This window comes from Physeter macrocephalus, chromosome 15 (genome assembly GCF_002837175.3).
Source record: "Physeter macrocephalus isolate SW-GA chromosome 15, ASM283717v5, whole genome shotgun sequence".
Taxonomy (NCBI): domain Eukaryota; kingdom Metazoa; phylum Chordata; class Mammalia; order Artiodactyla; family Physeteridae; genus Physeter; species Physeter macrocephalus.
In genome coordinates, this window is record NC_041228.1 from 51841835 (window position 1) to 51857275 (window position 15441).

Sequence of the window (15441 nt, forward strand, 5' to 3'; positions counted from 1 at the left end):
ACAGTGAGAGGCCCGCGTACCGCAAAAAAAAAAAAAAAAAAAAAGCAAATGTGAAGGTCCTTTGTAAAAGAGGTGGTTTGAGTTTACAAAATTAAGCTTTTGAAAGAAAAATAGTGTATCTTACCTCTGCAGCATATTTCTTTTTATCCACAGTATGCTCAGAACCTTGCTCATCAGATGAACCCCAGTGAAAGTGAAACTGAATCAATCTGTAGGTGCCAGTGAGGGGTCCTCCTTCCAGCACTAAAATTAAAAATATATACACACACACACACACACACACACACACATTTACATTACACACTCAGACATATGCACGTGAAACACACACTACTGAATATTACAATCTTTAATCCCATTTTACAGTACTAAATTTATGCCTGAACCAACATTTTCACGCTGAAAATTAAATCTATACTCAGGTTTAGTCTACAGAGCTGAAGAGGATCATCTCAACTGTTTTTTTTTCCCTCACTTGTATTGACTGAAGGATGGATGCTTTTCCCATCTGTTTTCTGAGCACAGTGGCACTTCTCTTCCAGGTTTGTTTTGGACCTCCTCATAGGTTCAGGTTCAGGTTCAGAGAGAGGAAATTTTCAGGGGCACTATGAAGTCCTCTGTGAATCGGTGAGGAAGTGCCCACAGCTGCTGGCCAGTGCTGGCCTGCTGCACACCTGCAAGCTGAGGAATTTCTCCTCTGCCACGGCCCAGTGACTAACCTTCAGCCGGCCTTGCTAACCTCTGATACCAGTTCTTACCAGAATTTGTGAAACAATAGGCATTCCCTTGAGCTTAACAGCATAAAATCAATTTTCCTTACACAGGCTTACAATTTTCCTTACACAGCAGATTGTCGCTGCTACTAATTAGCTTTATACCCTTAAAATGTTCTATTTGACTTTCTGACCTTAATTTGCTCATCTGTAGAATGGATACCTCCAATTATTTCCTACTTCACTAAGAACTGACTGATCATCTGTGAGATGCAGTGCATAATGCTTCCTTGAAATTCTAACTTTAATAACCATCCCATGATTCTACTGTTCTGGTATCAATGTAACTTTCTTATACTTAAATCCATAGTAGAAATCACATTCTTAGACTACGGTGTATCTGTAGATAATTAATGAGCTGTGTCTTAAGAGAGGATTAAAATAGTAAGAAATCACTGTTTCCCCCATTCCCTCTAAAAAAGCCTTTTACCTAATTTATATGTATTAATGGGACTTAACTGACAAAAGCTTTTAAAATTAGTTTAGTTCTACTACTTCAATTTTATTTCTCTAGAACTGGGATTAGAACACCTTTTGCTATAAGTATATTTTATTAGCTTTGGTTTATAATTCCACAGAGTAATGAGCCCAAACTAATTTTGGCTTTGTAAAACCAAGGGACAAAGTCTGTACAAAAAAGTTTGTTCGCTCAACTTCACCTAAATATGCTTAGATGGTAGCAATACCCATTCATCTATTCAAAGAAAAGATAAAGCTGGCTGGAAGATATTTAGGCAGTTGGGCCTTTCTATGGCTCCTGATACAACCTCTGGCTGCCAGATCTGCCTTACAATAGGCCAGGAGAAGAAAAGAATTAAAAAAAAAAAAAGAAAGAGAGAACAAATTATAAATGGTATTACATTACAGATCTATTAAGAAACATGAATTTGGATGTATTCTGATAATATCACATCTCTTGAAACTTAAAAACAACTTTTATTGTAAAAGTGTTTTTCTAAATCTGATAAGGAAAGAATTATCCTTATATCCCCAAAATAGACTTTTTCCAAAATGAAGGAATTCCCATTTTTCATAATTATATATACCCTTAAAACAAAATACATGTTTATAAGGGAAACTGATACCAAAATTAATTCCTTTATAATAACTTTTTAAAACTAACTAACTGGCTGATCATAAAAACCATTTGTAACATCATTAATTCTACCAAGTGGCAAAATTAGTTAAATAAAACCGTAGTAAGCATCTGAGATAACTGATCTTATTTCAGAAAAGATTTAGAATTAGGCAAGAGTATATGAGCTTTTATTAAATAGGGCTTTCTAATACTAAAAAAAAAAAAAAAGAAACACTCTAAGTTCAAAGATTAAACACTTTCAGGGCTAATCTATTATTCCCAGATACCTGTTTGAACTCCTGTTAAAATAAAACTATGTTGCTATGTAGATTAGAAGCCCACTGTAATTAGGAAAGGTATTAAATTCTTGAAGTTTAATTGCTACAAAAGCAGCATTTCTGGTCTTCTTCAACTAATTGGTCATTGCTCAGCAAATTCTTAGCATGGAGTTTAGTCAATGAAATCCCTCAAAACATTGTTATACCAATAAATTGCCATAAACTCTAATAAAGGGAGCATACACGTTGCGGAGCACAGGCTCCGGACGCTCAGGCTCAGCGGCCATGGCTCACGGGCCCAGCCGCTCCGCGGCATGTGGGATCTTCCCAGACCGGGGCACGAACCCCTGTCCCCTGCATCGGCAGGCGGACACTCAACCAACTGCGCCACCTGGGAAGCCCAGAAATTGCTGATATTCTTAAAAAAAAATTTTTTTTTCTCTGTAAAATCTGTTAGTGGGGCTCTGAAGAGTCAATCACCTCGTACCACAGAAATGTTTTCCAGAAGTGATAAACCATAAATGGGGTTTTCTACTCAAAGACTCAATGTCTTGTTCAAGACTCCTCCAAACTTAATTTAAATCCAAATCTCAAAATAAAGAGCCCCAGAAGATTTTAACTTTTATGATCTTCCATCAGTTATACATACTATATATAAAACACAAAATAAGCACTAAATGTAATATTATAATCTGTCTTCCTATACATATTACTTATGTAAATTATACATTACTTGTGAAAAGTAAGAGATTCATTCCAGTAATATTGAAATAAATTAGATACTTATACAAATTAAAAATTTAATGTTAAAAATTTTTTTCCTTCTTAATCACTTTATTATTACTTAATATAAGATGAATCCAAATAACAAACTAAAGACCTTAGTGAATGTCCATAATCTCTCTTAAATCCAAAATATAAATAAACTATTCCCAATAATCCTTAGTTTAAAACTAAAATTTAAGGGATTTCCTATTAATGAAGTAAATGAATAAGTCTACTAAAAACACATTTCTAGCAGGTGAATAATTTTTTCTATGAATAATTTGAAATTTATTAAATTGGTTTTGGTTTTTCGGCAGTGGTCAATAATCTAGGGCTACCTACTAAGGTTAAAAAACCAAATGTCAGTGTAGACAAATCTGAGAAATAGACACCCACATTCCATTTCTTTTTATGTAGTGAAATGTTTAGCTGTCACTTTCACTAGTGTAAGTACAATTAAGATTCAAGAGAACAGAAATTTTCAGTTTCAGGTTTATGGCAATTGTACGAGAGAAAAAAAGTAACTCTTTGACATGAACATAATTAAATACAGTGTCTAGAATGCTTTTGTCAGTTTTATAGAAGCTTAGGGCTCTGCTCACACCATTAGCAGTATGCAGGACAAGCCCTTCCATTTTTTGTTGTTCTGTTTCCTTTTAACTTATAATTGTTTGTAAAAGGAAAATGTTAAAGCTTCAAAAGCAAGTCCCTGAAAATCAAGCAGGACTCTTGTATGACGATCCATTATATCCTACAAACAATGATCTGCTTGAAATCAGCACAGGTTAACTCAGCTTCCTTCCTTCTCTTTCTTGAAATAATAAAAACAGATAAAAATATTCCAATTTCTAAAAGCAGAAATGATATGAGAGTTGTATATGGGTTGGCCCAATAATTCGAGCATTGGTTTTTCAATGATATTTGCCTCTAACTTTGTTATAAAGCAGGAGAGTTTTAAACTCATTAATAAAAGTTAATAAGTTAGCAGGAGTTAACAATTTGACTACTATTCTTTTATCCCAGATGAAGCATGTAATAAAAGATCTCAAGCAGGAAGATTTATTTTTTAATAATTAAAAAAAAACCTAACAGGATTAACAATTTTTCATTAATTTAAGGTGGTTTATTTTTAAAGGAATTTAGAAGATTGATAGAGCTTTAACCCAACCTTCTAGTTAAAGCCTATTAACTCCACATTTTAAAAGATTTCTCTCAAGCTTAAACATAGCAATAAATTCTACCAGTTCAGTTCCTTATACCTAAGTATTTAAGTTTGGGTATAAGATAACATTTAGGATACATCTGAAAATCTGAGTCTATGAGAAGTTCTAGAAGACTGAAATCTCACTGGGGGTGGAGGGGGGAAGTAAACGAACTGAAGCATTTAACTACAGAATATAAAGGATATCTAAAAATGTTAACACCATGAAAATAATTCCTAACAAAAAGAGATGATAAACTGTCCATTTTAAAAAACTGAGTGACCAAAATGAAAAATTATTTTTTGACTTACATGAACAGAAAAGTATATCAATTTTTAAAAACATGGTACAAGTACAAACACACTAAATATTAACTATGATGGTCCTTCAAAGATTCCTATTCAATTTCTATTTTTAAGTGGTTGCCATTTAGTCTCATTCCAACAAACTAGGAAGGAGATGATTAGCAAGTAACTTAAACTCTTCAGCGTTCTGTTTCTTCATGTTTATTTTAAGTGGGTTTGACTAGAGTATCTCTATCATTTGTTCTAACTTGAGAGCCTAGGATCTTAAAAAAAAAAGTCTAAAGGGTGTTTCTCTGCATGGTATGATTGGTTTCACTTTGTTTTCTTTTTTCTATCATGTAGATGTGTTTTCCCTTAACATCAACATTTAATATATTCTGTATTCTAGAAAAAAAAATTCTTCCTTGTTTAATCAAAACAACTGCAAATGTTGAAGAGGTATGGGCAAAAGTACAAAGGAGTCTTTCATATTTAAAGGAGAACAAGTCTTTCTAACATTCACTCCTCTTGTTTTTACTGTACCTCTTGCCTGGCTCTCTCGAGTCCCCCATGTTTCCTACTTCCTTTTGCCTGGAGTCTCCTCCAAGCCACTGAACTCCTTCAAGCCTCATCCTTCAACCATAAACTTTATTCACCCTGAAAAGTCTTTTCTGACTTGCTCAGGCCAACTCCAAACCTGCTTTCCATATTTCCTTGGAATACTTCCTTGTTGCACTTATCAAAGTGACTGTCAGCATCTATTATTTCTATGTCTTTCTACTTGAGGTATCCCCATCATGGCCTCTGGGGATGCAGGAGAGGGACCAGGACTCCATCCTGCCCTCAAGATGCCTAGCTTGTCTTACATATAAGTGGCGTTCGTAAGAATTTTTTTTTTTTGCATAAAAACTAGGTGAAAAATACCTCTGTCTCTAAAGACATGGGTTTGAGCCTCTATCTGAACCACTTGATTTTCATGTTTCACAATCTAAACATGGCCAGTTGCTTTAGTAATGTATGTGTTATTCACCAGAAGTAGTTAGACAAAGATGGCTAGCTCTCATCAGTTCCTGCTTATGTAGAAATCCATCAGAACTTGACATATTCATGGTAAGACATATTACTATGTAATAATGTCATATATAAAATCAGTACATAGTTTAATATAATAAATGGCATGTTTGGGATAATATAAAAGTAAGATTTTAAAATACCATCAAATGATGGGAAGTAATTTTAAAGCTAATTAAAAACTTAATTCAAAAAACTTATCAGAGGTGCAATAGCTACAGCAATTGCCTAATAAAGGCAGTCAAATGGTGTGTAGACCCGACAAGAGCAATGGTCATTTACTCAGGAATTGTTAGGTGCCAGGCACTAGGCTTTATATGTCTGTCCCATTCAATCCTTCCTCTGTAATAGATACAACTGTTACTCCAATTTTACAGTTAAGAAAACAAAAACTTAGGTTAAATTACTTTCACTCCCAAGAGGGGAGGAAGGAAGAATTTTTTCAAAACTGTACTGAATACATTGGATAGCTACTGAAAGAGAATAGTCAACTCTATTATAATGACTATAATTACATTTATATACCATGTGAGTACTATAGGTCATTACTCCAACATTCTGACAGCATTATTGAATGTTGTCTCTATCTTCCCTCATTTTGCCCCAATGCTCCCTGCCCCCCGCAGACTCCCACACCACCACACATAATGTGTTTGTAGCTCCATTCACTCAGTGCCCTTCAGAGGAAAGCACTCAGGAAAATAGGACACTGGCAAGGAAATGAAGGGGATTGTTCTCCTATTTCTAAGCAAGAAAAAAAGAACAATTCAAAGGTCGTTCTGTAAACATCTTTACTACAAATAAATTATGGTAATTGGTTTTGTCAGTAATGGACCAGGTATGTCCAACCAACTCTAAAACATTTTCCTTTGTGGAGTGAATTTCTGGGTGGATACCAAGATACACGGCCACCTTTATCACACTAGCCCAATGCTGAGAAAATATTTGTAAATACAATGTTTCCAAGAATTTCAGGATTTTAAAGTATTAGGTTTTCATCACTCTTCTCACTGCTGCCTTGAAGACCACCCTAGGATGTGCTTTTTATTGGATAGGCATCAATTCTGGGGAACAAATATTTTAGAAAGAGTCTTAAAAGTTCAATTGTTGCAAATCTCATCTTTGCTGATCTCTGTTGCCAGGGGACCTTGCCTTTTGTGACTTTTCCCAGGAATATCACAGTTATTCAATGCCCTACATAGAAGCCAGGAATATTACAGGGAGAGACAGCCGCTGCCACGTCAAAGTAATTAGCCTACTCCTCAGAGACTGCAACCTAATGAAGATTATCAGAGTGTAGTATTACAGGGGTCCTGCCGCTGTTCCTGTTCAGCTGGGAAAACAGCTACTGGCTGAAATGCACAAGTTATTTTTTAAACACTGACCTGCTTTGTCCTGGGAGTCATCGAACTCCACGTTGAAAGAGTGACCGTTGTTGATAATTCTCCGGGAAGTTGCTTGCTCATAGCGAAGAGACAGAGGCTTCAGGGTAGGGTCATGAACGGCTGCCTGGGTGTGGATGTCAACAGGGGACTGGCGCTCTCCCTTGGCGATGGGGAAGTCCTTATGCCATTGCTCGGGTCCTGGGTTTGAGAACAGACGTGTGAACCCTCCAGTGTGGGGAAGGGCACATGCGGACCCCTAGAAAAGGGCAATGACTCTGGAGCCAAACTGCTCAGCTCCAATTTTGGTGGTACAACCGAACAGCTGAATAACCTTTGGGAAAATATTTAATCTGTGCCTTAGTTTCCTCATTTGTATTAGGGGGTAATAATAGCATCTAGCTTATAGAGGTTGGTGTGAGAATTAGAATCAATACATGTAAAGCTTTTAGAACAAGTAGTGAGCACCATATAAATATTAGCCATTTTTATGCTCCTTTTACTGAAATTGAGCAACTGACACTGGGTTTGTGATTAGGATTTGGGATATGCAAGCTCACTTAACACACTCCAGCAGATTGGAATTCCTTCCTCTAGTCCTCGGACTAGATGTAAGGACGGAGTCAACTGCTCAGGCCTGGGCACCCCTCCTTTAATGGTCAGGATCCCCATGACCTGGGGATCCCCAAACCCCTAAAGATGTTCAAAGATGCGCCAGACACATCTTTCCCTTGCGTTTGCTGGCCCGGGAGAACCCAGATCTGCGGCCCTGATAAAGCCGGGTTCCTGGTGACCTCCTAACGTAAGAAATCGAGAGATGAAGGGTAAACTCAGAAATCAGGGCAGAGGATTCAGACCAGCCCAAGAAAATGCCCCGGAACAGTTCGTGTTGAGAGTCTTAGCCACAGGTGGTGCTGAGGATGAAGTTGGGGAGGGGTGAAGGGGGTTCCCTAATTTCTTTGCGATCAACAACTAAAATGTTTCCTTACAACCCTTCCTAGTTTATTCCTGGGTCGGGATAGGATGGTCTCCGGCTCGTGACCCTGGAGTGGTTGTCCGTGGGTCCCGCGGCTGCGGCTGCGCACCCCTTTCCCCGGGCCCTGCGCGCCGCAGCGGGACGCATGGATTCCTCGACAGTGGTCTCAGGCTCTGTGCTGGGGACATCCCGCGCTTGGGAGCGGCGGGAGGGGCGGGCGCCGGAAGCGCACCTGAGCCTCGGGTGCTCCGGACGGCAGCGGTAAACAGTAGATGCGGGCGCTGCGGGTACCGGGGCCCCGGGCGCAGCGCCGCGCCGCCCGCCGCCCGCACTCACCGTTGTGCTTGCCGTATCCCCAGTGATGGGACATGGTCGCGCCGTAGGTCCGGGCAGAGGAGTTGGCGGGGATCTAAGCGGCGGCTGCTCTGGCGCCTGCAACGTGTGTCCGCGGGTCACGCCGTCGCCGGCTTTTATAAGGCTCCCGCCAACTTCGTGCTTGGGGGCGGCCCGGGGGAGGGGGCCCCGGGTGGACCTGGGCGACGCGGGGAGGAGGTGACAGGCGGAGGTGATCTCCCCGCGCTCGGGGCGGGCCGGGCTGGAGAGGCTCCGGGGGCGGGGAGAACGCCCTCCCGGCGGGCGCTCGGCCAGGTTCAAGAGCTCCTCTCCCAACGCCCGGCTCCCTCGGCCCGCGGCCCGGGTCCCCAGTCCCTGGGCAGCCACGAGGCTCCGAGCTCTCCGCGCGCGTGGCGGCGGCGGCGGCAGCTGCTCCTGGGCTCCTGGGTTGGACTGGGCTGCGGAGCGTCTACGTGCACCCCATCCCCCTCCGGGGCGCTGAGGCTGGCGGCAGCGCTGACAGCTCGGGACCCGGGCCCGGTGCCTCTCATCCCGTGTCCCCTTTGTGATCGCATCCTTGGCCTCGGAGCCCTCCCGCCCCGCCCCATCGGCCCCACCCGCGCCGAGGTCTCCAGCCCGGAGGGTTGCTGACCGGTATCCCCTGCCCTGGGCCGGCAAGCTCGGTTAGGAGCTATGACCTTGGGGCAAATAGGGATACGGTCCCTTGAGGCGCTGGGGAGCGAGCCGCTTAGGGCTGAGAACCACGCTCCCCCTGCTGGAAGGCCGTGGAATAAATCAAGAAAGAGGAGAGAGTCTCTTGCGTAAGTCCAAACTGAGGCGAGCAAGGGAGAATGCATTTCCTTGAGAGCTGTCAAGGTCTCATATAAAGCGCTCATCTCCTCCTATCTTCTTTTTTCTCTTTAAAAAATTAACTTTGCGGGAGAGACTTCCTAGTTGAGTACATATTGATTTAAAGCAATCAAAACTTCTAAAGAATCACTTTTCTAACAGGAATTGGGTAAAAGAAAGAATTTCTTGCAAAAAGATGAGAATTTCCTTGGCTGACAAAGGACACTTGGCAGCTGGCATACCTAAAAACCAATTGAAAGAAATTTAAGACAAGATATTTTTGAGACAAGGCAGCATTATAGCTTTCCTGGGCCCTACGCAGTTTGCCTTTATGGGTCCCTTCTTCATAAACATACACACACGCACAAGCTCACACACACAGGTATTTATGGCTGTATTGATATAAAGATTAATACCTTAATATTATATATTTAAATATTTTCTTTGATCTAAATGTTCAATTTTTTTCTTCTGATTTTAAAATAAAATATTTTCATGGGTATCTAAAAGTGTTGTGAGCCTGAGTCACTGTTTTTCCTGTACCTAATGGGTAAGTCAGGACTGTTTTGAGGTGGGGACAGAATTCATTTCCCTCAAGGGACTTTGCCACAAAAAGTGGAGAAGGATTTTCTGTCCTGTGGATCTCTGTGATCTTTGAGAGCATAGTATTAGAGTTAAAATTGGGGCAGCAGGACACAGTTTTACACAATTCTATCAGCCTTAACATCATATTACTCTTATAGATAAATAAAAGGATAAATTATAATGTTAGTGTAAATTTTTGTAATGTTGATCTCAAAATCATTATTTACTATTTATTTCAGTCAATTCCACACAAACAAATATGGTTCATATTTAGATTTACTTGTTTTTGTCCTAAGACTCCAGAAAAGTGTATACCTCTTTGTGCTGGGGTCGTCTGGTTGATGTCACCATGAATTCTTAGGCAATGAGCTATTTTTGATTTCTAGTAACATCAGAAAATGTAGTTTGTAGTTACAAAGAGCCTTTTATTTATGCCTCTGTAGCTGCCTAGTCTCTTGTGGAGCCCAGTAAAATAATTTTGATTCTTTGCATAATTTTGAAATATTTACTTAATTCAAAAGGAGAGGGCCTTGCAGTTTCTACCAGACTCTTCACTAGGCCCTGGGGATGTAAAGTTGGTAAGTGCTAAGAGTTGAATACTAAGTCTATGAATGTAAAGTGGGTTCTAAAGATTCTGTGAAGGTAGCTAGTCTTTCAGATCTGCTGGAATCCTTGTGTCTCTCTCATTTTTTGTGGAGCTGGATTGTGGCTTTACTAACCTGGAAATAATAAGAGTATATTTTGATTATTAAATATCTCTAAAACTTAAAACACCACCAAACTGAAGTTCAGAAAATAGATTCTTATTATTCAAGTGAGTTTCCCCCTTCTCTCTCACTTCTGGAAAATGAACTCATTTTCAGTGGAGCAGGCCCTCCCCACAGAGCTGCGCTTGGGGAGAATGTCACATGCTCACTGAAGGGCAGAAATATATCTCACCTTTGGATATTCAACAGAGATCCACATTTTTTATTAACTTTTTTTATTACAGTGATTGTCAATACTTTTTTCTGTCCTTTTTTTTCAGTGATGGAGATGGCTTTGTGCCTTCATGTAGATACATTCAGAATGTAACTTTATTTTACTGAGGGCATTCTTAGCAGGCAGTCATGATTCAGTTATGTTCAAAAGACTATTCTAAGATTGGATTTTTAAATATAAAAAATATTAATTATCCTGTCCCCATGTTTCTACTAGAGGGAGAGACTTGTTCATTTAAGAATAATTCTAAATAAAGAAACTGTACAGTACCTGAAGAAAGACACTTTTTTCCTGCCCCAGGAGGAAGAAATGGCATGCTATAGATCAGGGAAATAGAATATAAAAATCTTGAAGTCCATGCTCTAATTATCATAATAAAAAGGCTTCTAACATATTAATCTTGCTAAAAATATAAAATAAAATGGAAAAGTATTTGCTTTTCCCCCTCAAAGTAAAGATATTGTTAATATATTTTACAAAGTGAAATATTCATAGTTTATTAAACATTTAACTACAGAACTAATAAGATAATAAAAAGTTAACTAGTCTCATGTTTGTTACAATCATAGTTTTCAGGTAAATATCTATGGAGGCTAAGAGCCAATCCCTTCTTGGGGCTCCTGTAGGTCTTTGCACACATATTCATCCATCCAAGTATTTTCGATACCACATTCTAATCAGACACTATTATGATAGTGTCAAGTTGTAATCCACCACCCCAAGAAGCTGCTGGCTGCTCATTTGTGAAGTAGGAATAATGACACCCTCCTCAGAGTTATTGTAAGGATTCAATTAGAGACTATGTATAAATCACCTGCCACATCAAGGCACTCAGTAAATGGTGGCTATTCAGTTCACCCCAGACAGTGCTAAACCGTTAGAATATAATGTAATGAATGCAAAATTAAATACCTGGGCAAGGTTCAGGGAAACAAGAAGAATGAGCTTTCCGCAGTATGCTGCTTTTTTGGGGGGGAGGGAGGAGCGTTTGGGTTATGGAGAAGTCCATTCTAGCACACTTGCATATTTGTTTTTCTTACTAAACTGAGCCACCTGAGGCTGGGAACTGCATCACATTATTCACCTCCAAATCCTAGGTATCTATCACTTTTATCTGGCATGAGCCCCAGGACACAACTAGTAACTACCCAAGTAATGCTCTTTGAAATTATGAAGTCACTAATCCAAATGGAGGCAATAGCAGTTGCTCTGTACAGAAGCCAGTCGGTTAACAAATAACATTGTGCTGAAATTAGACTTGGTTTTGAATCTGGGCTAATTTCCTAGCACTCTGACCTTGGGCAAATTGCTTGGTCTTGCAACGATTCAATTTCCTCATTTGAAAAACTAGGATAATAAAATTACCCACCTGCTAGGGTAGGCAACGACTAATGTACATAATTTGTATAAAAGATTTAGCACAGTGCCAATATTTAGAACTTGATAAATCCTAGTTATCATTACTACTATTATATGTTTTTTGAACTCCTGTTATGTGTTTACTATTTTTTAGGTGCTATGTGGGGTGTAAAAACTGTAGTCATCTATCCATTCATTCATTCAATAAATCTGTCAAGTACTGTTACGTGCCAGGCTGCAGCACACGAGCTGCAGCCATGCACCAGATCCACAGAGTCCCTGCCTTCGTGGAGCTTACATGGGATGGATGGGGGTAGAATACAATAAATGAATAAGCAACAAGAAAAGTGAATTTCCAGTGAGGTAATGAATAACGGGGTGGATGTTATTGTAGGTGCAGTGGTTGTGGTAGAGCTATTGAAGGCAGTGGCATTTCTGGAACCATTAAGGAAAGATCTGGGGAAGGACATTTGAAGCAGAGGAAAAAGTAAAATGTAAAGGCCCTGATCAAGGACATTTCTAGAACAGAAAAACTTGTGATGGGAGCATTGTGATAGAGGAAAAGAAGACCAGGAGGTGAAGTCAGAGGCAGGCAGGGGCAGCTACTTTCAGAGCCTTTCAGACCCTGCTCCCCGGGAAGGATTTTATACTAATTGCACAGGGAAGCCACCAGGAGGTTGGAAGGAAGGAAATGATACAAACTGCAATAATATAGTGTGCTTCAGAACTAAAAGGAGTTTAGAGATTATCTAGTCTGATTATTTATTTTATGGATGAGGAAATTGGTAGAGGTTCCCAGAATGCACTTGCTGTTCCCTCACTCCCTTGCCTCTGACCGTCTGACGGTGACTTTTCACAAAAAGATTCAAACTCCTTTTCCTGACCCATCAAGCCATTTAAATCCTGGTTCTGGCCTCCTTCTTAGCCTCTGAGTCTCTTGACATTCTTCTACCGTAGGATGGGAAGCAGTATCACTTCGTGGCCAAGAGCACAAGTTTCCTGAGTTTGGATTCAGCTTGTATGACTTACCCTCTACTCAGCCTTGGATGATTTATTTCACTTCCTCAAGCCTCAGTTTCTACATCCAAATGTAATAAGAGTACCTAGGGTTGTTGTGAGTGTTAGATGGGCTAATTCGTGTGATTTAGTCACGTAAGATAGCATGATGCCTGATGTTGTTAGCCGCTCCGTTAGGATTCTTGTTAGAGTAGCAGAGAGGCATAGAACTGTGCAGTGGGAATGAACTTTCTGAGAAGATGGACCTGAGTCCAGATTCTGGCTCTAACACTCACGTGCTGTGTTACCATCACCTTGAGTGAGCTACACGATCCTTCTGAAATTTACTTACTTTATTTGTTAATTAGGGGGAAATTCTAGGTCTGAAGCATTATGATGAGAACTAACATCTGGAAGATAGCAGATATGGTTCTGGAACATTTTCTTTATTGAATAAATGGTATAATTATTATTATAGCACTTCCCATTGTAAAATCATGAATTGGCTTTTCTGTTTCTCTAACTTGGATGAAAAAGCTCACATTTACTTAAGGAATATGTTTGGAGTCCCTACTCTTATTAAAAAAATAACATTTTTGGAAATCTGATTATGCTGCAGGCATGATTCTGAAGGTTTTACACAGCCCTGAGGCATAGATGTAGGTCAGTTTGCCCCAGGTTGTCCCACTCTAGAGTTTGAGTACTTAGCCATCTGCTGTGTGGCCTCAAGGTGATATAGTAACGGTGCATTCGGATTATGCATGCATTACTATTCTGTAAAACAAAGTTATATCGACATACTTGTCATTTTTCAGGTTTCCTACCAATCCCTAAAGTGTCAGGAGCTGGCACCAAGTATACATCTAATAAACAGATGAGTTCAACTTCCCTTAATAAACTGCTTTTCAGACGTTTAAAAAGTTAGTTCCTAAATGTGTCTTTTTCTTTCATGGAAACTAGTAACATTTCAACTTTTCTGTAGTAATTAAATCTATTTAATTTTTAAGAGTAGTTGGTGAATTCAAACATTGTTTCAATCAACTAGAACTGGAATGAGAATATTAAGTGAGACAATTACACTAAAAATGAAAATTATACATTTAAAATATTTTATGTTCCATGGCAGCTACCACACGTGGCACCATGAAGTGTTCAATTTAATAAAAGTCCACCTCTTCTTAGAGCATTGGTTCTCACCTGGGGGCAAAACTGACAGTGTCTGGAGACATTTTGCTTGTCACAACTGTTGGGGGGGGTAGTGTGCTACTGGCATCCAGGAATGCTGCTAAACACCTTATAATGCCCCCTGTAACAAAGAATTACTAAGTCCAAAATGTTAATAGCACCATGACCATGAAACCCTGCCTTAAGAGTATCTGTATGGTAAAGCTTTTGTAAAAGTTATGTATGTATCCAGCAACACGAGCCCTAGGAGAGTGCTTTGCCCACAGTATGCTCTCACTAATCTTTGTTAGTTGGATTGGATAGAAAAGCATAAAATCTCACGTCTGCACCTTACAATGATTGTTTATTCACTTTGCTTCAGCATATCTTCAATAATGGCTTTTCTACCAAATCATGAGAGTTGGTTATGTTAGTAGTAACTTTATCACATGATTAAACTTCTCATTTGCTTATAAATCACCACCTTGAATGGGGAATTTTTGACTTCCTTTTAGTAACAAGAACAATTTAACTTTTCCATGCAAGGGGAATTATAGGCATGACAAGCAGTTTTTTCCCCCTTATCAAGGGCAGGAGTCAGGATTCCCTGGTGTCATAAACTAGAGGCAAAACATACTTTCCCACCCCAAATTTTAAATTTGACTATATACTTTTAATGAGTTGTTGTTGTTGTTTTAGGCTGTTGGTTAGGGTGCCCTCAAGTGTCTCCATGTAGTTATGTCTTTTCCCCCAGTGAGAACCTTAACCTTTAGCCATCATTTTAAGAACAGGAGTAAAGTAAATTACTTTATGCTTCTAGAGCATTGCTCATGCCAGAATAGCCCATGGAAGGCTTAGATCCAGATAAATTTGGTTTTCCGGAAACTGTCTTAAGAGTATACAAATGGGAAACCAGCACTTTTATAATCTTAAAATATATATGGATAGGCCACAGGAAACAGAGATGGTTACATTTTATAATTCTGTAGTTTGCTCATTTTGTACTTATCCAAGTTAATCCTAAATAGAAAGTAAGTTTATTTTATGCAAGAAAAGATATCTTGAAAAAAAAAAAGACATCTTGAAAGTTTTGGATGGCTAAATGAGGATTTGGGGATAAAAGAGAAGTAGCCCATAACCTAAAAGTATTGCTCCTGATGTTAAAACTCCATAGCATTTCCGTTATACTTCTTTGCTTCATACTACTTATGTGCATTTGTTTTACCACTTTACAAAAATTTTCTTTGTTTTACAAGCCACAACATTTTCAAAGTTATTCCACACAAATTTTCTCCATATTTCTGAGTGCCTCTGTCTCTCTTTCCCTTCCTCTCCCTCCTCCTCCCCCTCCCCACTCGCCATCTT

The 15441-nt window shown here is 39.5% G+C and overlaps 1 protein-coding gene across 2 annotated transcripts in view; it reads right to left on the minus strand.

Moving 5' to 3' along the window:
- CA2 (carbonic anhydrase 2) overlaps positions 1 to 8617 on the minus strand; it is a 15226-nt gene extending 6609 nt beyond the window's left edge. The window contains exons 1-3 of one of the 2 annotated variants that reach the window (XM_007117498.4): positions 8146 to 8617; positions 6837 to 7034; positions 125 to 243 (exon numbers count right to left, since the gene is read on the minus strand). In XM_007117498.4, coding sequence (XP_007117560.1) covers positions 125 to 243; positions 6837 to 7034; positions 8146 to 8179 — 351 coding nt within the window. In that variant the 5' untranslated portion in view covers positions 8180 to 8617. Of the gene's footprint in view, positions 1 to 124; positions 244 to 6836; positions 7035 to 8145 lie in introns of those variants that run through there. The other variant, XM_028500667.1, reaches the window with a different exon arrangement.
- Between the last annotated feature and the right edge of the window lie 6824 nt (positions 8618 to 15441).